The sequence below is a fragment of the Acomys minous genome (assembly GCF_964271855.1).
Source record: "Acomys minous genome assembly, chromosome: 8".
In the NCBI taxonomy this organism is placed as follows: domain Eukaryota; kingdom Metazoa; phylum Chordata; class Mammalia; order Rodentia; family Muridae; genus Acomys; species Acomys minous.
Window position 1 is genome coordinate 34174257 of NC_140489.1, and position 24866 is coordinate 34199122.

At 49.0% G+C, this 24866-nt stretch overlaps 1 protein-coding gene across 3 annotated transcripts in view; it reads left to right on the plus strand.

Moving 5' to 3' along the window:
• Positions 1 to 24866, plus strand: part of DPF3 (double PHD fingers 3) — a 277263-nt gene that overhangs the window by 133153 nt on the left and 119244 nt on the right. For all 3 annotated transcript variants that reach the window (XR_014780988.1, XR_014780989.1, XM_084792130.1), the window contains exon 3: positions 7570 to 7677. Coding sequence is in view for 1 of the 3 variants with exons in the window: in XM_084792130.1 (XP_084648256.1) it covers positions 7570 to 7677 (108 nt within the window). In the remaining 2 variants the exon portion in view is untranslated. The remainder of the gene's footprint in view (positions 1 to 7569; positions 7678 to 24866) is intronic.

Below are 24866 nucleotides of genomic sequence, written 5' to 3' on the forward strand. Positions count from 1 at the left end.
CATACGCAGCCATAGGGCTAGTCGGGTTGTCAGCTTTATCTTGGGTAAGCTTTGGTAGTTTGTCTATTTGCATAAGTTACTTAAGTGAGTTGCATATCGTTGCTCCTGGGATCCTGCAGGATAGCTCAGCGTGTTGGGGCATGTGCTGCTAGCTAAGCGACGTCTCCTGGAGTTCTATGCTGGAATCTGCACGGTGGAAGGAAAGAACTCACTCTCCAAGTTGTCCTCTGCCCTCTACACATGAGCCAGAATATGAATGTGCACACAGTCTGTGTGTGTGTGTGCGTGCACGCAGGATCTAGAAACAGTCAGAAAAAGTTGCTCAGAGTATCATTGTCTTTTTAATATATATAGAATCTATAGTAGTGTGGCCTTTCATTCTTATGCTAGTAATTTTGTTTCCCTTTTTTCTTCTGATTAGAGGCTCTTCATTTTTATTTTCTCAAAAATTAGCTTTTGGTAGAATTAACTCTCTCTTCCTTCTTTCTTTTCTCACTCCCTCCCTTGGCAATCTCATGTAACCCAGGCTAGCCTTGAACTTGTTATGTAGCTAAGGATAACCTAGCACTTTGGATCCTTCTGCCTCCACTTCCCAAGGGCTGGGATTATAAGCATGCTCTATCCTGCTTGGATTCATGCAGTACTGAGACATGAATCCAGGGTTTCATATATGCCAAGGCAAGCACCCTACCAACTGAACCACATCCCTTGTGCCCCCTTACGCTTTGATTTAAAGATAGAGGTTTCATTTATCTGTAGCTGAGGCTGGCCTTGGACTCCCTGGCCTCTGGCCTCTCCCTCCCTGCACTAGAATTAGTGCTGGGGTAATAGCAGGGTGGCCACACGCATCTTAACAAGTGCATTGTATGCATATTTTGTTGTTTATTTAATCAGGCCCTTACAGAAGGACATTTGCTAGGCTACAGCAAATATACATTTTTACATTTTGGGATTCCTGAAAATGGTATTGGCAGGTCAAAGGGGGAATATTTACAGAGTTTTGCTAGATATACCAACTTCTTCATGCTGTCATGCACCCTGCATCCTTTGCAAGGGAGCAGTGTGCTAGATCCATTTCTTAGAACAGAATATTTCAAGAGTATAGGAGTCTGTCTGAGTCATGCCTGGGTGAGAACTAGAGATATTGAAACAAAGGCTCTGGTTTGGGGCCCACTTGTTGGGGACCTTGTAGAGGTGATTCCTGTACCAGATAGTGGGCAGTCTTGTGGGTTCCTTTTGTGTGTGTATGTGAGTGAGTGAGTGTGTGTGTGTGTGTGTGTGTGTGTGTGTGTGTGTGTGTGTGTGTGTGTGTGCGCGCGTGCGCACGCGTTTGGGACAGGGTTTCTCTGTGTAATAGCCCTGGCTGTCCTGGAGCTCTCTTTGTAGACCAAGCTAACCTTGAATTCACAGTAATCCACCTGCCTCTGCTTCCTGAGTGCTTGGCTTTTTAAGGTTACATTGTTTTTTGTTTTTTTTTGTTTTTTTTGATAGGGTTTCACTATCTAGCCTTTGCTAGCCTAGAACTCACTGTGTAATCAGGGTGGTCTTGGTTTGAACTCAGATATCTGCCTGCCTCTGCCTCCTGAGTGCTGAGACTAAAGGCGTGGACTACCACTCCTGGAATAATCTTATTCTTAAAAGAAGTTCTCCTGATGAAGGTAGCTAGCGGGTCCTCGTGGTTTTCTACTTCTTTGCATATTTCATATGCCTTGTTACAATGCTTCTGTGTCACTGGGAGGCATGTTCTTCCTGAAAAATTAGAGTTGTTGGTGCTGATGATGTGATGTGACAGGGACGTGAGTTTCATAGGAAGTGGACCGGGCAGAGGGACTGAGATTCTTTTCCTCATGGTCTTGATGTGGGGTGCTGTTTTCCCATGGGGCAGAGCTCTCAGCTTCAGTCCTGCTGTTCCTTGGGCAATGGGCAATCTATTGAGATTTAGGTAGGGTGGAAAGACTAGGCCTGTGCCTCTGCTGTGCGCTAGAGTTCATTAGGAGCTGAGTGATTTGGGGCTGGTTGCAAAGTTACCCTTAGCCTCCTGATTCTGCCCCCAAGAAAAAAGCTTGGTGAGTGCAATGTCTGTTGCTGTGCCTGCTTTACGAGTAATGGGGATGAGGCTTGGGAACCCGTGGGCCAGAAGATGCAGGCCACGTTTCCATGTTGAGAAAGCCGGGGTAGTCTTGGTGCAAGGGACACCAGCATAGAGCTTAGAGAGGCCAGGCAGGAGGGATGGTCACAACAGTGTGAGCTAAGTCTTGAAGCGCGGTGCCCGTTGCCCAGACTCTCATCCTTAAGAGATGGGTCGGGAATACTTCATGCATGGCCTTGGGAACAGGGCAGGGTTTTAGCTAAGCTGAGAGGGTGGGCAGAGCTCCAGGGACACATCTCTGGTGTATTTAGGGAACACTCTTGTCCACTCTTCAATCCCTACCTGAGACCTTGTGCTCATCTCTCCAGTCCTGTAAGGATGGTTCAAGGTGGATGTTTTTCAAGCAGTGGCATGGACAGAGCCTCTGCGATATGAGAGTTATCTGTGCAAAATTTCTTATGCAGGCATTTCCCCCTCTGTAACTGCCTTGGCATGCCTCTGATGCTCTACTTCAGATTTCATAGTTCAGGGACTACTCAGTGCCCAGTCTTGGTGAAGAATTCCCAATGCTTGCCATTATCTGTCTGTAGATGTGAAGGCCGTTAATGACCCATTGTGGTGACATACAATGGGAGCAAGATGTGAAGGAGCTCTCTAAATGGGGCTGATGGCCCTGAGAAGAGCCTCGTGTGTGTGTGTGTGTGTGTGTGTGTGTGTGTGTGTGTGTGTGTGTGTGTGCCACGTGCACCTTCCTATTTTGTGTGCCTTGGGTGGGGCTGTGGACAGGTGACAAATGGCCAGCAGCATTTGGGTCTTTCATCTGTGGTCTCTAATCCTTTTATCTGGCTGCAAGCAGATGTTCCAAGTGCCTTCCTGTGCTCCTTTTCCTCTCTGGTCCTCTCTGCTCCTTGGTAGTGGGTGTCTGGGGTGGAGGGTTGCGACAGAGATGAGCTCTGGTGGCCACTGGGTGAGAAGGTGAACAAACCAGCCCAAGTTTCTGGAAGGTAAAAATGGATGAAAAATAAAGGCAGCTTAGCACAGGTGGTGTCTAGCACACTGTCCCGTGAATGTGTATGGACGAGTTTTCTTTCCAGCACGGGGAAGGTTGGGTCGTAGCTGCGGGTCTACCTTTGGGATGCCGTGGGAAGAACCTTCCCCTCAGTGGACTTGAACTTGCCCTGTTTGAATCTGGCTGGAGCCAGAGGGAATCACTCAGTCCTTTTCTCCTCCACTTTTTTTCCTGCGGCTTTTCTGTGTCACTTTGTCTTCCCAGCTCTCCTTGGCTCATGCGTAGTCAGGGACAGTCACACTCACTGGCAAACTAGAACCCTGTGAAGGACCAAGCATTTGTCTGCAGTCTACTGGCTGGTTAAGCACCAGGCTCACCACAGCACACTTTTCTACGGAACCATTTCTCCCAGCAAGCGTGCACATTTCTGTGTGAGTGTGCCTGTTTCGTCTGTACTTTCCCACAGACGGAGTGTGGGACCTGGACCTGGTGCTCCAGGTGACAATCCTGCAGTCTTTGCAGGATGCCTGTGACTGGGGGGAGGGTAGCTGTGGCCTTGGTTGCCAGGCACAATGGGTCCTTCTCTTGTCTCCAGCCTCTTACTTTCTCTGCTCCATATCCACCCTTAACCCTTAGGGCTAATTTCCCTGTCAGTGGCTGTGGCTGCATCCTTTTCTTCCTCCTCCTCCCTCCATCTTTCCCACATACAGGCCTTTGAGTTATGTGCCTCCTGTTCTAATGAGATAAACAACATCAGTCTCACAGGGCTTTGCTCTGCCCTCCGTAGGTGCAACTGCAGGGTGGAATGCATTGGTCCTACAAAGGGGCCTTGGTGCTTGTCTGCTTGTCAGCTTGTCGAGCGGGACAGGGAAAGGGGCTGAGGAGCCTCAGAGGAGTGCTTTGGGGCCCATTTACTTGTTGAGATGAGGTGGATTCAAAGTACAACTAAAGGAGAAGCATGCTTCCATCCTGGCGGCTGGAGAGCCAGGCGGTGGCATGGGCAAGGTGGTCACACGGGCACAGGGTCCCAGACTCATCTGTATCAACTAGCTTATGACAGTTCAGCAACTGACACCTGTCCAGTTGTCATGGCTGCAGAGAGACTCCTCTTGAGCATCAGATGTTTTCCATTGTATTTCCCTGCGGCAGGCGTTACTGGTGACCTGCTCTTACAGGCGGGAGGCAGGCTCTGACAGGGGCTGTGGTGTTTTCTAACACTCACACATGTGAGGTTCTTCTGCAGTGCAGGGCTACTCCAAGCTAGAAAGTAAAACCACCTGTCTTCTGGACATCTGTACGGTTGGTAACCTTAGCTCTCTGGGAGAGTGGGCTTCCAGCTACCAGTAGGGTGGCCTCAGTGTCATTAACCCACAAGGCAGTGACTAGAGTGTAAAAAGCTTGTAGTACCCAGACATGTGTAGACATTTACACATTTTGGCTCCTTAAACCCTTTGGGGATGCTGTTCAGGACCAGCCTCTTCTCATTTACTAGCCTTGGTTCAGGTTGGAAATACCAGGGGTCAGTAGGGGATGGGCAGAGAGAAAACTCATGGCACACAGATGGCCACACCGGTTGTTGGTGGATGCAGAGCTTGAGTCCAGAGCCCACCCTCCAGAGGCCTTCTCGGATGGCTTGCCAAACAAGAACTTTTCTTTCCTTGTGGTTCTGGGAATCAAACCCAGGGTCCTGTATGTGGTAGGTAAGGTCTCTACCCCTGAGCCGCATCCCAGCCCTTCCTGAATGGTTTGTGTGGGGGTTGAGCGAGTACCCTGAGGCCGGGACTATTGGGGCCAATGGTTATTTCCTCCTTGTATTTCTGAGTCTCGTTAAGCTCTGGTTGGCTTTATAGGATGATTCCTAGATGTGCTTGCCAAGTGTGGTGTGCTAAGTACAGGGGACACAAGAGAGGGTGTGATTCCTGCCATCCCAGCTCTTTCAGAACCAGTCAGGGAGATGCTAGTATGTGGGCAATTGCTTATATTACCTTGGGGGAAATACAAGGCATTAGGATCCTACAGGCAAGGCCATTAAACCAGTCCTGGTACATCAGAGAACATAGGCAAACAGCCAGTAGATGCTATTCAGGCCTCCAGAGGTTCTTCGTAGGCATTAAGACAATCTATAAAGTTCCTAAAAAACAGTTGTTGAGTTCTCTTAACGGCCTACCTCCCTTCCGAGGTCTGGTGTGAATTTGGGGCTCTGGAATTTCTGAGTTCTCCCAGTACTTGCCGTTTCAGCTGATTACTGAGTCATTAGCTCCAAATGAGTGGTGACTTCTGGGACTTGCTCTGTGATGTGGAGGAGCGGACCAGTGCCTGGGTCCTTGCTAAGATCCCAGGGGACCATCCCCAGAAGTAGCCTGACTGTCTGGACGGGACCCAGAGTGAATGCCTCTATTCAGCAATGACAGGGCTAGCGATAATATAGTCCTCAAGTGAGTCACGATAGAAACATGGAGCTAGCTCTGGGGATGCCTTCTCTCAGAGAAGGTCACAGCTGCCCCCTTTCTCCATAGTCAGGGAGTTCAAGATGACTAATTTGACTCATTTAGCCTTCTAGCTACCTGCCACAGGCTGATCTGTGCCAAGTGCCCTGCCAACTTGGATCCTTAATATTTCCCGAGAATCAACGGGGTGGAGATACAAATCTCCAATGTTACCATCCTGCAAACTATGGTACTTAGCGTACAAAGTTACACGAGCATTTTGGATCCTTTAATGCTGGTATTGCTTTGGACCAAGCCCAGTGAATGAGTAAAGATGACCAATGAGTCAATGGAGGCTCTTATTTGTTGTTGTTGTTGTTGTTGTTGTTGAGGTGGTGGTGGTGGTATTAGTGGTGTTGGTGTTCGTGTTGTTGGTGCATGTATGTGTGTCTGTGTACAGGTATGCGCTATGGTTTTTAAAATTACAAGTATTATTTGTAGGCCCAGGTAGCAATCAATCAAGACACAGACACTTGCTATATTTTAAGATAGCCTTAGTTAACCTGGGGCAGGGCAGATATCAATCCTCTAAATTGCCTCCCATCGTGAGACAGGCATGGGATCCCTGTCTCAATCTCATGTCATCTACTTCTAATAACTTTTATCAAGCTACCTTTCATTTATAGTCTCAAATACTTGTCCATGTTTTTTTATTTGGTCTGGATTCTCCATCCACGCCGCAGGCCATGTGCTTTTCCTCTAGCTAACCCATGGCGGCCTTCCTCTCTTTACTTTAGGTCTCTTTCTCCTGGTGGCAGTCCTTCTTTTTTCCAGAATTTCTCTCTCTCCTAGCCCCACCTAACTCCTTTGCCCTGCTCGGGTGGGATGGCTTTTTATTAAACAAAAGGTTGGACATAGAGACAGTAATCAGTAGTTAACATCAAAATACATCAGACCACCCCCCAACATCGATCACTCATGCGTGCAGGTGAAAGTCAAAGGTTGATTTTGGGTATCTTTCTCATCATTCCTAGCCGTGTTTTTGAGACAGGGTCACTCAGTGAACCCAAAGCTTGCTGCTTCAGCCGTACTGGCTGCCAGCGAGCCCCTGGTATCCATCTGTCTCCGTCTCTCCTCCTCAGGACTTGGGGTTGTAGGCATGTGCCTTCTAGTGCTGGGAATTGAACTTGGGTCTTCACGCTAGTATAGCAAGTATTCTACCCACTGAGCCATCTTCCCATCCCTGTTTCCCCCCCCCCCCTTGTGTATATATTATATGTGCACAGTGCACATGTGATGCAGGGTGCTTGGCATAGCAATGAAGCTGGTGGTGTTAGCGGCCAAATGTAGGTAGGGAGACAATGCATGCTCACTCATTCTATAGACTTCTGACCATACGTTCACCCTATGGATGTAGGGATTTCTTTGTGTGAGGCCTGGCGCATGGGGCGGGAAGTCTAGGGACACAGAATATGCAAATGGGTGTCCAGGGCAGGCCGTGAGTTGCCCATATCTTCTGGCCTCTGCAGATGGCCCGAAGCTGACAGTGGTGCGAGGAGGCTGCCAGCATATCTGGCCCTTCTGATGCTGTGTTTTTGAAATGTGTCTTAGTCGAGGCTAGCTCTCAGGTGGGCTCACTGATTTCTGCTGTTCCTCCGTGAAGGGAGCCTGCCTAACCTAGCCCTGGTCAGAGGGACAGTCACTGCAGGGCCACTTATTTGCAAACCTGGTGGTAAGGTGGACTCTGAACAAGCTCAATTTGGGGTCCTCAGGTCTTCTCTGCAGGCCAGGTGATGCCTTTGGCTAAAGGTGGTGGCTCTGTCTGGCAATGGGCCTACTGAAAAGTGTGGTGGAGTAGATAGAGTAGAGGTCATAATAGACTACGCTTGACTCTACTGTGCCCCAGCTGGGTGACACTAACAAGCCACTTCACCTCTCTGTGCCTTGGTTGTCTCTCACTGTGGATGACAAGGTTGGGCAGGGTAGCCTGTGATGCCCCTTCTGGTCTGTAGCCTTTTATCTTTACATTGTGTCTGTCTACACAGGCCTTGCTCCAGGCCAGCTATACACATATCCTGCTCGCTGCTGGCGCAAGAAGCGACGATTGCACCCACCAGAAGACCCAAAGCTGCGACTTCTGGAAATAAAACCTGGTGAGTACCCTGTGGAGCTCAGCCGGGCCAGTGACAGGAGAGGTGGGGAGGCCTGAGCTGCCCATAGTGAGACGCACAAAGGGAGTGTGTCCACAAAGGGAGTGTGTCCACAAAGGGAGTGTGTCCACAAAGGGAGTGTGTCCACAAAGGGAGTGTGTCCACAAAGGGAGTTTCTTGGCCAAGGCTGCATCTTAGTAGTAGGACACTTGCATGTGCGAGCAAGGTCTGGAGTTCAACCCTTATACTGCAGGAAAAAGTAAAACAAAATAATAAAAAACACCCCAACAGAGTTTTTTTCTGACAGAAGAATGGTGCCCACGTGGCACACAGATATGCATGTGTTCGCTCTGTGTGTAAGTAGAGCCTGATGTCCTCCAGACTTCTCCAGGCTCTGAGGTCCTGTGCCATCTCTTTTCTTCCTCCTTGTCACCCTTGAGAAGCAAAGCTGGCAGAGGTAGGGGCCAGGCTCTGGCGCTTTGCCTCCTTACCAGAGCCCAGGAAACCACAATGCTTTGATTCAGCCCCCCTCCCCCAACAACACCTTCCTGTAGCATCAACATAGGCACCTTGGCCCCAGGTATGTTTTCCCAAAGAGGCAAGGGTACCCTTGGGACCGCCTCACACCTGCCCACGTGACTGTCTGGAATGAAAAGGCTAGCTCGTTAAAACTAGAGCTTGCTGTTGGGGGTGTGGGAGTCAGGTTGTAAAACTCATCCCTGTGGCACAGGTTTCTTTACCTTGACTCATCTGTCACTTCTGACACGCGGCTGTCTTCACATCCATGTCTGGGTTGCAAATGTGACAGAGCCAAGGCAGATGCCACCTCGCCCCAGACCTCTGCTCAGTGTGCGGGGGTGGGGGGTTGGCGGTGGGGAGGTGGGGAGGGTGTAGGTGGGAGTGTGGGGGTGTGGGTGGGAGTGTGGGGGGGGAGGTCCTTGGTTCTCATGGGACCCCTTAATGTATGTGGATGGTTGCATGTGTTTTGGGCTCCGCCCAGTGAATGGGTGAAGATGACAGGTGAAAACGGCAAGTGAGTGACTGGATCTTTTTAGCAACAGGGCTTTCCTCAATGTGATCAGGACTGGGAGCCAGCACAACTATGGTCCTCCCAGCAGGGGACAGTCTAGGGTCGATGGGTGTTCTTCTGGCGTTTTTGTTTTATGCTTGTATTTTCTTTTTGAATTGCAGTTTGTGTTTGGCACTTTCCCATGTCTCATTTTGATCTGGCCACAGTTCAGGTACCTTATGGACACAAGTAGCTAACGGAGGGTTCTAGAACCACACAGAAGCTGTGACCCCAGGCAGCAGTGGTAGCAGTGGAGGCATCTGGAGTCATCTTGCTCATGCCTGAGGCTAGCCTGAGTTATGTAGTAAATCCTTGGTCAGGCTGAGATACACAGAATCCTGTCTTCAACAACAACAACAACAACAACAACAACAACAACAACAACAACAACAACAGTCAACTCCCTTTAAAACTAACAACAAAAATGAAAAAACTGCATTGGGCTTGTGGCATACACCTTTAATTTCAGCATTCCGGAGGCCGAGGCAGGCGGATTCCTGTGAGTCTGAAGCAAGCCTGATCTTCACATCAAGCTCCAGGATAACCAGGGATACATAGTGAGACCCTGTTTAAGAAGTTAAAAAAAAAAAAAAAAGGAGAAAATGAAAGGAAAAAAATTACTAGTTTGATGATGTCATAAGATCAAATACATCTTGTGCAAAGGAATAAAAGGCATCATTAACCCCACTTCCTTACTTTATGGGAGTCCAGCCAGGTTAAGAAACTTGTTCAGCTGGGCGTGGTGGCGCATGCCTTTAATCTTAGTACTTGGGATGCAGAGGCGGGTAGATCTCTGAATTTGAGGCCAGTCTGGTCTACAGAGTGAGTTCCAGGACAGTCAGGGCTACACAGAGAAACGCTGTCTCAAAAAACCAAAACCAACTAACCAAACAAAAGAAACACTTTCAAAGTCACACAGGAAGTCCTATGGGCCCAGCACAGAATCCAAATTTATTTGGTTCCTGTTCAGGGCTTTTTCTGCTCTTACATGTTACAGACAGGTCTCTTTAGACATTTACTTTATGATTATAAAATTAATATATGTGTTGAATATTCAAATACACCAAGAGATAGTTGTAACTTCTTCAGTCATGTTAGAAGCGCAAACCTAATTAGCATATGCCAAAAAATGGAAAACTTACACATGGAACTGTCAATCCTGGGTGCCCAAAACTGTCTTGGGGACTATGTATCTTGTGGTGTGCGCACCATGCTCTTTTTCTAAGGGGAGGCCCCAGACTCATCACCCATCAGGACACCCCCCTTCCCCAACTGTGGCAGAGGAGCCCTGGGGAGGACTACAGAGTAGCTGGCTGGGTTTATGTCAGCCACACAAGGTCTGAGTCACCTCCTTCCTCAGCAGTGGCCGCTAATTAGCATAGCCTTTTCCTGTGGTGTTGTCTGGTGCCCGCCCCTCACACCTTGCTCTGGGGCTTCGGGAACAGAGTGGATGGAGGGGAACAGTGTTTTAAGCTTATTTCATAGGTGAGAGCAGCCAGCTTGTGGACAGAGCCAAGGGTGTTTGTTGCGTGAATCATGTGTCCAAGGAGCTATGGACGCATCGGCTTGTGGGGCTGAGGCAAAAGTGATTTTTGAGGATTTGCTGTGTCTGTCTGCAGATATTCACATTGGGCATCCTGGCCTCCCAGCATGTGCTTCCTAGCTGTGGCTGAGTGACAGCAGCTGTGTTTATAGCTGCTGGATGCCCATCTCCATCCTTGGCCTGCCTCGATGGCGATGGCAGAGGGAGAAGCAGCCAGGGCTGCTGGTTTTCCGTAGCTATTCCTCCAGCACACAGTGGCTGTATCGGGGACTCCTGGAAAGAATTATAGAGTGTACGCTTCAAGCATGAGCTGGAAGTGGCTGTATCAACTTCAGGGAGAAAGGCCCAGACCAAAGATGCCCAGGGTTCTGGAGCAAGATCTGCTCTGCAGAGAGGAGCCATGGCTTTGTGAGTGTGGGCCCTTACAGATGTCCTCATCCCTCAGCAGATGCAGCTGCACTGTCATGGGAGGCCTGTTCTTCCAGCCAGGGCTCAGGTGCTCAGAGATAGTAAACAGCCAAGGTTGGGAATCAGGAACTTCAAAACCATACGTGGCACTTGTTCTTGCTTTGTGAAATCAGACCTACTACGAAGCCTATGAAACCAGATGTCCACCCCCACCCTCCACCCTCCTTCCCCCTCCCTTCCCCTTCCCCCTTGAGCCTTTGGCCAAGTGCTGGTTAGTTCCCATCCTTTTCTGAGTCTGTGCTGCCAGGTTTAGCTTGGTGCTCAGAACACCTCTGCAAGTGGTGAGAAAAGATGCCCAGGAGTGGCCTTGGCTCTGGGATCAATGGCTTTAACCTGACACATGGAAGTAGCCAGGATAAAGTACCATCAAAGCAGCATGCCATGATCTTCCTGGAGATGACACACAGGCTGGCATGTGAATTTACGTGTGTGTGTGTGTGTGTGTGTGTGTGTGTGTGTGTGTGTTGTAATGTGCATGAGTGAGCATGTTAGTGTGTGTTTATGTGGTTGGTTGTCCATCTATACAGAAGACAGGTCGGTCTTGAGTGCCATTCCTCAGGATCTAAGCCCCTTGTTTTATTTATTTATTTTTTGTTTTGAGACAGGATTTCCCTGTGCAGCCTTGGCTGGCCTGGACTTGCTTTGTAGACTAGGCTGGCCTCGATCTCACAATGATCCGTCTGCCTCTGCCTCTCGAGTGCTGGGATTAAAGGCGTGCACCACCACACCTGGTGGCCCCTTGTTTTATAAGATAGGGTTTCTCATTGGCCTAGAGCTTGCCGATTCTGCTACTCTGGCTGTCCAGTGAGCCCCAAGAATTCCTTCTCTGCACCCCCGCCCCTACTCCCCACCAAGTGCTGCGATTACAGGGACATGCAATCGGGCCTAGCATTTAGATCTTATTTAATTTTAAATGTAGACTCTGGGGGTTGAATTCAGGCCCTCATGCTTGCGTGCAAGCACTTTAGTGATTGAACTATCTCCCCATCCTAACACTTGGATTTTTCACAGGAGCCAGTTTCAGGTACATACCTTCAACATGGGCTTCATCGAGCCCATAGGCACCTTTGTGCAAAAGTAGAAGGTGACCTTGTCTCTGGCTGAATTCCCACAAAAGGAAGCCATTTCTGATGGGTGGAGGAATGCTGCCCCTCTCCAGCGCCCTTAAGGCAGGTGTGGCCTGCTCACCTTTTAGTGTCTCTGCCTTCATCATTTATAAGATGCAGTTTTTATTTAGGGGACTGCTTCCCTTTTCTGGGGTATGTCCTCTCTAAACAGGTTTATTTGGACAGTATTTTTAAATGGTCATTTCTTAGTTTTATCCCATTTGATTTGGGGTCTAAGAGAGCTCAGAGTTTTGCTTGATACTGTTGAGTGTGACTCAGAGGAGAGTTGCTGATAGAGTCTCTGGAGTAATTGCTATAAAGTCATATTAGGTCATCTCTCTCTCTCTCTCTCTCTCTCTCTCTGTAAGTGTGTATATGTATGTGTGAATGTATGTATATGTGTGTACAAGTGTGTGCATGTGTATATTATGTGAATGTGAGTATGTGTATATGTGTGTGTACATACGTCTGCATGCGTGTGCATGTGCAGGCCTACTGCAGTGAGGAAAACAGAAGGAGAAGGAAGGCTATGGTCCTCTGCCTATGACAGTGGAGGGAAGTCTAGGTAGCCAGCTCCTTTAGTATTTAAGAAGGGCTGGCTCACAGCTGGGAAGATGGCTCAGTTAAAGAGGTTGCTGAGCAAACACCTTTAACCTCAGTGTTAGGGAGGCAGAGGCATGGAGGTTTGTGGGCCTTGCTGCTCCATGTTAAGTGGGATCCTGTCACAGAAAGGTGGGGAGGTGAGGTGGAGGTGGAGGGCCAGTAAGATGGCTCAGCAGGTAAGGGTGCTTATGGCCAAGCCTCATGACCAGAGTTTGATTTCCAGAATCCGCATAGTAGAAGAGAACTGACTCCCACGGGTGTGTTCTGACCTTTGCATGTGTTCACACGCATGTGTGCATGAACACACACACACACACACACACACACACACACACACACAGATACACATAACAAAACAAAGAAAAAATAAGATGGAGAATGACTGAAGAAACTCAACTTTGACCTCCATACTCCACACACATGTGCATTGACATACATATGCATATATACAAACATGTACATACATACACACATGAACACACAAAGCACAGGTCCACTGAACTAGACATTCTATTGCGAGTGCTATATGATGCATAGTGTCTTAGTCACTGTCCTACTGCTGTGAAGAGACACTGTGACCAAGGCAACTCTTGGCATTTATTGGGGGCTTGCTTACAGTTTTAGAGGGTTTGTCCAAGATCGTCATGGTGTGAGACAGACAGGCACGGCGCTAGAGCAGTAGCTGAGAGCTTGGCCTCCTGATCCGCAGGCAACAGGGGGGGGGAGAGAGAGAGAGAGAGAGAGAGAGAGAGAGAGAGAGAGAGAGAGAGAGAGAGAGAGAGAGAGGGAGAGAGAGGAGAGAGAGAGGAGAGAGAGGAGAGAGCGGAGAGAGACTGGATATGGCATGGGCGCAGTGGTCCACCATCAATAAAGCTGTGCTTCCTCATCCTTCCCAAATGATTCTGCTGACTGGGCACCAAGAATTCAACCATAGGGGACTATGAGGGCCGTTCTCACTCAAACCACCACACGTATGATGTGCGGTTTAACTAGAAGCATATTTCGTTATTGTGGCATTACCCATAACCACAATAAGCACAGATTAGAAACTACTGTGGAGCCCTTTGGTGGGGCCTGGTTAGATGCACATGACATACACAAAATGGAATATTATTTTGCCCTTTAGAAGCACGACTCAAAGGCCAGTGAGGTGGCTGCGCAGCTAAAGGTGCTCGCGTCACAAGCCAGGTGGTCTGAGTTTGATCCTCAGAAGCCATGCAAAAGTGGAAGGAGAGAACCAACTCCACAGGTTTGTTCCCCAACTTTCATATGTCACATGTGCTCCCCATTACACACACATACACACATACACGCGCACGCGCGCGCGCGCGCACACACACACACACATACACACACACACACACACACACACTACAGTTTTTAAAAAGTGATTCAAGAAAATAAAAAATGTCTAAAATTTATGGATAACTGGGAAAAATAAGTTGTGTAACCTCATTTATAATGTTCTTTGGACAAAACTTTCTAAAAAGTCAATCATTTATCCATCCTGGGCTGAATCTCTTTAAGAGTACATTTATGTTGGACGTCAACCAATTCACCTTTTCACACTCCTGGGGTGGGCGTTCCTGGACACGTCCTAGGAATTTGGCAATGTGCTGGTCTCTTGGCCTCACTGTTGACACCATCCTGAAGTGTCCCATCTGCTTGGACCCTGGTCTGAGTGAACTGAAGCGAGGGTCACTGCTTAGGGCTTGGTGGCCCCGTGTCATGAGTATCCTCCACGTCAGATCCTCCATGGACAGGGAGGAGAACAGGCCACTGTGAGCATCATGTCTGCCCTCAGCTTGTCTCCCACCCACTTCGAGTCCCCACAGAGCGTCATGGGCTAGGCGTGAGATGGCTCTCCCTGTGTCTGGACTGTCAGGGAACTAGATCGGGGGTATTTGGCAATCTAGAGAGACCCCGAAGAAGGTTCTGTCTTGGCTCCCCGAAGGACAGTGTTCATCTTCAATGAGGAGGCCCCAGAGTGGGGACAGAAAGAGCTTTATCTGGCTGCCATTAAGTCGTTTGTTCCTAGGCAGAGTTAGAACCGGATGGAGGGGCTCCTCGGCCCGGCTGCTGTCATTCCTCCTCTCTGTGACTGTGAATATGTCAACCCTCCTACATTTATTTCTTGTTGGGAAAGACAAATGCGTGGTGTGGTGTGGGAAGGGGCTGAGGGCTGGGAAGAGCTCTTTAGAGTTTGCAAGCATCCATATTGTTCCTGGACATATGTGTTTCTCACCCACCCCCATCTCTAGTTTACCTTGAGTAAATGTCCCACAGCCTCCCACCTGCCTGGTGTCTGAAGGACAACACACACACACACACACACACACACACACACACACACACACACACACATACACATACCCACACACACCACACCTACACATATACACCACACACACACACACCAAACACACACACCAAACACACACACACACACACACACACACATACACATACCCACACACACCACACCTACACATATACACCACACACACACACACCAAACACACACACCAAACACACACACACACACACACACACACACACACACACAGCACTATTTCTCTCAGCTGACCTACAATTGAGAGCTGTATTCTCTGTAGCTTATACTTGGTCATAGAGGAGCACCAGGGGCTTGGCCTCCCTGCCTGAATTTCAAGGGTAACAGGAGGGAAGGCAGCCAGGAATGGGTTCTGGTTCTTTCTCCTTGCTTTCTTGTTTTGGGCAGCCTTTCAATGCCTGGGGATGAATGGCTAGGACACACTTCCTTCCTTCCTTGGGCTGCTGGGGAAACTGACAAGAGGGCAGGACCCCTGAAGGACACTGTAGCTCAGGATGCCCCAAAGCAGTGAAAGTCATGGGCTAGTCAACAAACTAGTTACACAGACCCTCAGGGGCACACCCCTGCAGGGGAAGGGCTCAGGAGGAGGTCTGAGCCTGTGGAGGATGCTGTCCCTGCTGCACTGAACTGCCAGGACTCTACAGATGGGAGCAGGCTGTGGCCAACTTCCCCAGCTCTCGCAAATCCTGCATCTTAATTAGTTCCCTACTGTTTTTGTACATGGCCCACATTTTAATAGTCTCCAGGCTTCTTCCACCATTTGCTCTCTGATGCTTGGTGTGATTTCTCTTCTCTCCAAGACAGTTCCCCCCCTGGCTCCTCCAACACCCTCCCGTCCAGGAACAGCTTAAGGACCGCTGATGTGCCAAGCATGTAGGTTGAGATTGATGGGGCTGTCGGCGGGCTCCTGTGCCCCCCAACCCTCCCCCTCTGCCAGGCGCTCCTTAGATGGATGAGTCGGTTGGGGAGGGGCGCGTGGGCACAAGGGAGGGCAGTGAAGAAGAGACAAGCAAAGCCCTGAGCTAGGTGTGAGCCAGTGGCCAGTGTGACCTTCTGCCGGGCCTGCTGCAGAGGCTGCTGTGTCCTTCCAAGGGAGAAGGACACTGGCTCCCACCCCCCATCTGTCAGTGTTTATCTGCCTCTGTGTGGGGGTGTCTGAGCTTGGTATGGCCAGGAGGATGGATGCCTTCAAGTGCATCAGGGGAAATGACCTGCCATTTATCTCTTTCCTCGGATGTCAGAGCCTGCAGCCATTCATCCTGCATGCCTGCACTGGCTGCCTCTTCTGCTCCTGGTGGCCTTATGTGTAAGGTATCTGGGGAGAGGTGGGCCGGCCTCCAGCCCATTGCAATTGCATGTGCCCCTGGGACCTGCTCCTGGGCTTCCCCAAGGTCTCGGGGGGGGGGGGGGCAGAGCTTGGGTCAAGAGAATTTGGGCATCCTTGGCACTACTTGTGTTCCTGGCAAGAGACATGGGCCTACAGCTGGAGGAGGGCAGGGTAGCCACATGGCTACTGCAGTTTCTAAAGCTTCATTTTGTAGATAGGCCAGAGGGTGCCATGTTTGGAGCAGGGGCTGCCACTGAGAATCACTCAAGTGTGCCATTGCATACTCCCCTCCCCCACTTCTGTCTTTCTCTCTTATAGGGAGAGGGCAGGGACCCATCTTCCTCACCTGCATCCCCACCAGGGCCTGGCACATGGTAGATGGATGGTAAAGACTTGTGAGGTGAAGCTGGGGGAACATACCGAGCTCTCATATGTCCTTTTGCAGATGAGGGACACAGAGAAAGAGGAGAAGCCTTGGCTCCAAGCTGGCTTCCTCCCCAACTTCATCATTTCCCCGAGCTTCTATTTAGTCATAGATTATAGACTCCTCTCCTCTGCTGTTTTCCTTTTATCATAATCTATCAGAGAGAAAAAATAAAAACAACACTAAATAGATATCATAAGTCCTGGGTTCAAGTTCGGATTCCTCTAACCACTAGCTTTGAGAGCTCAGGCGGTTACCTGGGAGATCAGACCCTGATTCCTCACATGTGAAATGTGGGTAATGGCAGCTTCTTTAGGACCATTCTAAAGGTCATGTGGTGTGGAGGCGGTGTGAGGACCACAGAGGTGTTGCCTCCCCACACACTGTGGGTTAAGCCCAGGGAGCCTCCATTAAGGCTGCGATGCTCCTCAGTCTCAGCGATGAGAGGATTGCAGACAGGCTCGGCACTGTAGGGATACCATGTGCTGTCTGGTCTGGAGCAGGAACACATTATACCTCTCAGTTTATTCCCAAAGCCCATGGTAGCATCTTCTACATTAAGGAGAGTTCTGGAAAACCGGGCTGTGGGATCCACTATTTGCTTTTACTATATGTACTGTCCTGGAATATGCTAGCTGCTGTCCTGTGATAGTTTAGGGCATCTAGCTGTGCTGTGATATGCTAGGGCATTAGGCTAGGATGTGGTCTGCCTGAAGTTTGTTTTCCGCTCTTGGTGGAAGCTGGTCGACTTTCTTGGAGCACCATTCCTCCGTGGACTTGCCCAGACAAGGATCCTCACCTTAGTGCCATTATCACTGGCCTCCTCAGCACACGTTTGGGGACCAGGGGACCCCTTCCCAATGTACTTTGGGGTCTGACAAGAAGAAGCTAAGCTCCCTGAGGACAGAGATTTACCCCTATTCTGGCTTCTTGACAGCATGGGCTTATCCTGAAGCTCTGTAAGTAGGGCAGAACTACCCAACTGGTCTCCCCATTTCTGTCCGCACCCCCATTCAGAGCGATCCTGTTACTATGTAGGCGTCATCCTGTTAGCCTTTGCTCTAAACCTCTGCAGCTTAGCCTCACACTCAGGCTGCAGGTGGTATTTTTGCTGCCGCCCACGCAGCCCCTCAGAGTCCCTGTAACTATGTGAGCTGACCTCCTGTGAGTCCCTGCCTCAACTGTGTGTGTTCTAGGCAAATGGCAGCTTCAGGGCGCACGACACTGACGGCTCCCTGCCTGTGACATCTTTGCACGGCTATCAGAACAGGCCCTTTCTCACTCCTCTTCGAGGTTCATACGTGCCTGGTGGTACTCCAAAGTGTCTCCTCCCTCCCATCAGCCATATATGCCAGCTTCCCTGCCACGTTCCGTCTTTTCTCCAAAGCACCAATTGCCAAACATCTGATTGTAGACGTCGTGCATTCATTTCTTGCATCCCTTCCCTACCAGATGAGAAATGCATCCTCTTTTCTTATGGACTTGAATGTAGGTTCTACGAAGGCAGGGGTGTTTTTGTCTCACTCTCAGCTGTGTCTCCAGCACTCGGAACAGCCTGGTACAGAGTAAGTACTCTGCCATTATCTGTCAGATAAACGAACAGAGCAGGGTGCCTTCCACTGGTGCTTTGCTGTGTCTCCTCCAAAGCGGCAGGGGGCTGCCCCATCCTGGCATTGGGGCTCGGAGCATTGTTCATGCTTCATCTCTTCTGTCTCTTTAATGCTCCATGCTCAGCCTGGCTGCTTCCGGTCTCTCTGGGCCATATGCATTCTGGGGAAAGCTGGCTCTCACCATGTCCAGTGGCCTGTGAGTGTTGGGCCGAGGTGCACAAGAAGAGGGAGGTTGAAGGAGGAGGAAAGGAGAGAGCCCAACTCTGGGCCGTCTACGGGGCCCAGACCCTGGGTAGCTGCTGTCTCATTTGGTCTTTAGCAACAGTGGGAGGTGGGCTTTGTTCTCTGTTTTACAGATGAGGCAATCAAAGTCAACTGTATGGTTTAGGGGGTAGTAGAACTGAGATTTCATCCCCGAAGAGCTGGTTGCCTCAACCCCTTTGAACTCCCTTTTTACTTATTTATTTACAGGCAGGTTCTCATGTAGTGCACACTGGCCTCGAACTTGCTGTGTAGCCAAAATGGTCTCGAACTCCTGATTTTTATAAGTCCATTTTATACTGTATAAAGGTATACTTGAAGCTGGGTGTGATGGCGCACTCCTTTAATCCCAGCACTTGGAGGGGCAGAGGCAAAGCGGATCTCTAAGTTCAAGGCCAACCTGGTTTACAAAGTCCAGGACAGCCAAGGCTACACAGAGAAACCCTGTATCAAAGAAAGGGTATACTTGAAATGTGTGTGTGTGTGTGTGTGTGTGTGTGTGTGTATACTCACATAAGATACATATAGATAGATGTATCTATGTATCTATGTGATACTATGGGATGTGTGTGTGTGTGTGTGTGTGTGTGTGTGTGTGTGTGTGTGTGTGTGCTGAGAACACTCAGTTCTACTCCTTCAGCATTTGTAAGTACAATAGATTATTAATAGTCACCATTCTGTATCATGGATCTCCAGAATGCATTCTTCCCACCTACCCGGAACCCTTTAACCTTCTCCCATGGGCTCCACACACCTTGGAAGTGTCTCCTCCACTCAGCTTATTTCATCCATGATGCTTGTCTCTTTCTTTCCTGGGAAGCTAGACATGTCCTACAGGCTGGCCTAGTGGTGACTTCCTTTGATATTGTGGATGTTTCTTTGGGCCTCAGGTCTGTGGAAATGCTTCTTTGTAGTACTGACCTCCTGTTCTAGAACTTCCCTTAGCGTGTCTACCTAGAGGAGTGTGGGCAGGTACAGCGGGGAACACGTGTGGGAATGATGGTTTTCTCCTTGTGGGGTATCCCAGAATTCTAACACAGGCTGTAACAGCGACCAGGGCTGCGGTCCGGGTGACAGCTCCTCAAAGTGAACCCTCATTTATTTTGAGCTTTGTGACTCACAGGCCAGGGAGCCGAGCGCAGCCAACAAAAGGCCTTCCTAGGGAACGTAGGAAGGAGCGGATAGATCCCTGGGCCTGCATCCATTGTAGGAAAATCAAGCGTCTCTTCCCCTATCACCTATTTTTTCCTTTCTATCCATGAGCCTGCGAGTCTGCCGGGGATAAATGAAATCCTAGCTCCTTGGTGTAAGTTGATGTGTAAATCCAAATACATATGATGAGCTTAACTCCTCAAAATAATAAGCACCCAGAAGAGAAAATGGCACATTTGTATTTTAAAGAAAAACTAGAGACAGGTATTACAAAACAACAAAACCCCCTTGAGCACTCACACGCTAGCAGGGGATTTTTTTTTTTAACCATTGTCTGTGGGCTCCCGCCCCCCCCCCCCCTTCTGCACCATGACTCTATCTCCAGGCCCCTGCGTCAGAGGGAGCCCATGATGGATGGATGGATGGATGCGCCTTGTCGGGGTGTTTCACCACAATTTCCCTTGGGGCAGCCTGTCTGTTGGCAGAGCCCAGCCTCCCGAAAGATGGTATCTCTTGCAAACTCGACAGCTAACAGACAGCTTCTCTCTTTGTATATTTCCCCAAAGAAGACCTGTCTTAATCTGTTTTTTTTATATACAGCATATTTTATTATAATCCATATATGACTTGCAGGTTCCCAGCCCTCCATCCTTAGCCTAATAATGAAGGAGAAGGAGTCAGAGGCTCAGAGAGCCTGTGACATCCAAGGCGTTTGCATTTTTAAATGACCTGGGATTTAATTACTCACTCTGCTCCCATGTCGTACTTTCAGACTCATCTTGCCTGCATCCTGTTAATGAGCTCAGTGGCTCCAACAACCCAGTGGAAGCTTTTCTTTTGGTGCGTTGGGTGGCAGGCTTAGGGCACCTGTGTCAAAAGCTTGTGGCTTTGATCTGCACCCGAGAGGATGCCTGCCCTGTCCGGAGCCTGGGGAGACGCTACAGTGCTTCACTGGCAGGTTTTTTTTTTCTCCCCTTCCTCCTCTGCTTTTATTTATGGTGTGATTCTTTTTTAATTTTTTTTTCTTTTTGACTTCCTATGCTTCAGTCCTTGTTTGTCTAAGAGTTTTTTTTTTTCCTTTTTCTTATTTGGAAACCGATTTGCTTCGGTTTGCACAGAAGCTGTCTCTGGTGTGATGGATCGTGCTGGAAGTCACCCAAGGAGTATCTCTGTTCCCAATTAGAAGTGGAGGCAGCTCTGCCTCCGGGTCCCAAGGAGGTGGCTGGCTTTGGGTGACAGCTGCTGCCACTCTGCAAAGAGTAACGATCCATAGGTTCATAGCCATGTGTATAAAATGAGACTAATTTAAAGATGAATTGTGTGTGTGTGTGTGTGTGTGTGTGTGTGTGTGTGTGTGTGTGTGTTTTGGTCCATTTTCTTTTGATGTTAAATATTTGATGGCTCCTGTTGGGTTATGTGGTCTCCAACTTTGTGTGAGGTTAAACAAGGGAAGCCTTTTAAAGAGTCACTGGAACCTTTATCCAGATGAGCCATATTAGAATAAAATTAAATCAGTGACATCCCTAGGGGCTCCCAGGAGTGTGTAGTCTGTACATCCTGGGAGAGTTTGGACCTGTCACCTTTCTCCTTGATGTGCTCTGGGAGCCCCCTGGGGTTAAGAGACAGAGAATGTACCCTCTGCTGGGTTGTCTTGGGGGGTGGGGTTAGCCTTTCATTCTGACTAGCCACACTTTACCCACAATGCTTTGCAAACAGGGTTTGCCAGAGGTCAGCCTGAATGCCGCTCCTGGAATGGTACTCCGCTGGGCATTAAGCAGGCAACATTAAGAACCATGTTTAAATTCCATCCACTTACTGAAAGCAAAATCTTCCTAAGCATTTCTTTTAATGCCGTAAAGCTGCTCCGGCCAGCAGGGTAGCCACCGGCCTCTTGTGGCTTTGGAGGCCTCATCTGAATTTAGATGTGTTGTAAAGGGGGGGTGGGGTGGGGCGCGGACATACCAGTGAGGTCTGAAAGCGTGTAAAGCATCACATTAGTTTTCAGAGATCAATTTCATATTAAAAGTAGTAGTATTTTGGATAGAGAAAATATGGAACTTAATTGCACCCCTTTCTTGCTCTTTAAAACATGGCAACTAGAAAATTTAGGATGATACCAGCAGCTTTTATTGGATTTCTACCAGACCATTAACATCAGTGATTAAGATTTTGGTCATAATAACTTAACAGCATTTGTAGGACACTCAAACCTGTCCCAGGTTCCTGGGGTGTGTATCACCCAATTTTGAACCCAAGTTTTAAATAGGATAAAACATAAAAAAAAAAAACCCAACATGCCTTGTTCCCCATGATATTTCACACACTAGGTTTTGGGATGGGTCCTTGGAGTTTCCTTATACAACATACTACCTTGTTAGATTCTTGTACCAGCGTACAAGGTGCCTGCCTGTATCACCCCATCTAACTCATCAACAGAGACTTATGGTAAGAAACTGCCCTGAGGCAAGACTAGCTAGGGTTTGACTCCAGGCCTGTTTGAAAATGAAACTATATGAGCCAATAAAATATTTTGGCAACTAGGGGAGAGCGGTGCTACTGTCTCTGGTGATGTAAAGCCCCTGTCTCTCTGTGCTTTGCTTTTCCCCTGAAGGGACTGGACCCCAGGTGTCACTGGCTGTCCCTTAAAGCCCTTCATCTGCGGGGGAGCCTGCTGCATTGTCACCACTACAGTTCCACTGTTGTCTCTTGATTCTTACCTTGTGCATGCCAGCCAGTCCAGTTAAGGAAGACCAGGTATAGAGTGGGTGATGTAAGGCAAGATGGAGGCCTATTTAGCAGAGGAGGAAGAAAGAGAGGCAGGAGGAGAAAGTTCACAGCCTGTGGGAAATTCTGCCCAGGTTGTGGGGTTTGGTTTTCCAGAGGGTGGAGCGCTCCCGAGATGTTCTCACAGAGCAGAGTTCAGCACCGTGCCGTGGACGGCCCACAGCCTCAGCAGAGATGGGTCTCTCCTCTTGAAATCTGAAAACCACAGCGAGAGTCTAGTGATACAGTGGGCATGCCCAAAGAAGAACCCTCTCCTCTTTCTAGGAAGAGAAGGGGCTGGTGGAAAAGCCATTTCAGCATGGTTAGGTGCGAGGGTCCTGAGGTCAAGACTGGACTTTGTCTCTTTCCAGTCCTGTGGTATTAAGCAGGCATCCGGTGGTGATGGCTCCTGCAGATTCCTGCTTTGCCACGCCCTCTGCATGTGCACTGGGCCACCAAGCACCATCCTGGCTCCACCAGGGCTTGTTATTTACTGAGAAGGTTATATGGAGTTGGAGTTCTGGTTGGCGATCTTTACAGTGTTTTGAAAGGTCCTGACTTCTTTCTTGCCTGCTGGGCAGCTCCTGCTGAAGTCGCTTAGCTTTTCTGAGCTAGGGTGACTCGTTTACAAGAGGGTCAGATGACCAACCTTTCCCTGCTTGAGAACACCGTGCCGCTCTGGAAACTGGACACATTGATTGTTGGGGGTTAAAGGTAAAATGTCAAATATACACAGAAGATTATTCTAAGTTTGAGGGATGGTGACCGGCTGGAGTGAGGACAGGGCGTGAGGCAACACACCTTAATTATCTGAGATTAGACATTTGGAAGACTGGTCTGACTTGAGAGAGAGAGCGAGAATAACAAGGCATCACAGAGGGCCCATTAGAGCACACAGGTGAGTCTAACTGACACTCAACTTAATTGTAACCTCATCACACATGCCTTCGCCGACTTTGAAGTCAAGCCGCTGCCCCCGACTGTTTTCCTTTATAGCACCTGAGATAGTTCATAATGACTTCGTTCTTTTACATTTAGCATTTTATATCTGTATCTTTAAAGCATCCAAAGCCAGAGTTCTGTCATTATTTGGTCACCTCCTGTGTCTCTAGTTCCAGCACAGTGGTTGTCACATGGCAGGTGCTCAGTAGCTATTTACTGGTCAAATAGACGACGGCAAAGTTTCATAGATGCTCAATCTAGTGGTTTTGTATGTGTGTGTGTGTGTGTGTGTGTGTGTGTGGTCAGAGGACAACCTGTGAGAGTTTTCTCCTTCCACCATGTGGGTTCTGGGGACTGAACTCAAGTCATAAGTCTTGGCAGCAAGGACCTTTACCTGCGGAGCCATCTTGCTGACCCTGGCCATGGTGTTTGATGGGTATAGATACTGACTCCCCTCGCCCCCCCCCCTTTTAAAAAAGAAAGGTTTAAAAAGAGACTTCAGATATCTCTTCTTCCAACCTTCTCTGGGTGCTGGCCGCTCCAGGCATGTCTCTGCAGTTTTTAAGGATGCTGGACTGGCCCTCTGTCAGCCTCAGTGTTTTGGTAGAGGAGACAGAAGTGGCAGGTGGCGTTCCGATGGAGTCCGGAGAGTCTGGTGGAGCAGGCTGTGATTGGTGCCACCTGTTTCCATGTGCCCTTACTCTGTTCTGTGTCCTGGAAAAGCTGACCTAGGTGGGCTGCAGAGGCTGAGCCCCTTGTCCACAGGCTCTGGTTTGGAGCTGGCCAATGTGAGAGGAGGTGGAAGATGAGAGGAGGGTAGCACCATGGGTTAGTTTTTCATTTCCCAGGCTCTGGTTTCCTATGCTGCAGGCCACAGTCACTGTGCGGAGCTTGAGCAAGCACTTTGCCTCTGTCTCTCTAGGAGCAACACTGGGGTGAGTCCCTTGGCTCTGTCACTATTCCTCACTGAATTCCTTTGTCTTATTCACACTTCTGTCAGTGGTCCCTAAGAGACTGGTTTCACTTGGCTATTATTTTTTTTTATTTAAAGATTTATTATTCATTTATTGTTATGTATACAGTGCTCTGCCTGCATGTACACCACAGGCCAGGAGAGGACATCAGATCACATGGTTGTGAGCCTCAATGTGGTGGCTGGGAATTGAACTCAGGACCTCTGGAGAAGCAGTGTTCTTAACCTCTGAGCCATCTCTCCAGCCCCACTTGGCTATTCTTATGGCCACCTTAGCTGGTGGTGACCACATATCTAATTGATGTGTGTGTGTGTGTGTGTGTGTGTGTGTGTGTGTGTGTGTGTGTGTGTAGAGGTCCAGGATGAAGGAGAGGGTTTCTGTCAAGACTTTGGGGACACCTTGGGGAAGAACCAGAAGCTCTCTCTGGTCTCTCTCAGGGGCAGGCTGCCTCCAGCCCTATCTTTGCTTAGATGGCTCCTCCATGACTAGAATAGCCTTCCCTGGCTATAATAGCCTTCTGTAACTATAACAGAATATGTGCAATATTAACTTATAAAGAGAATGGTTTATTTTGGCTTACCGCTTTCAAGATTCTAG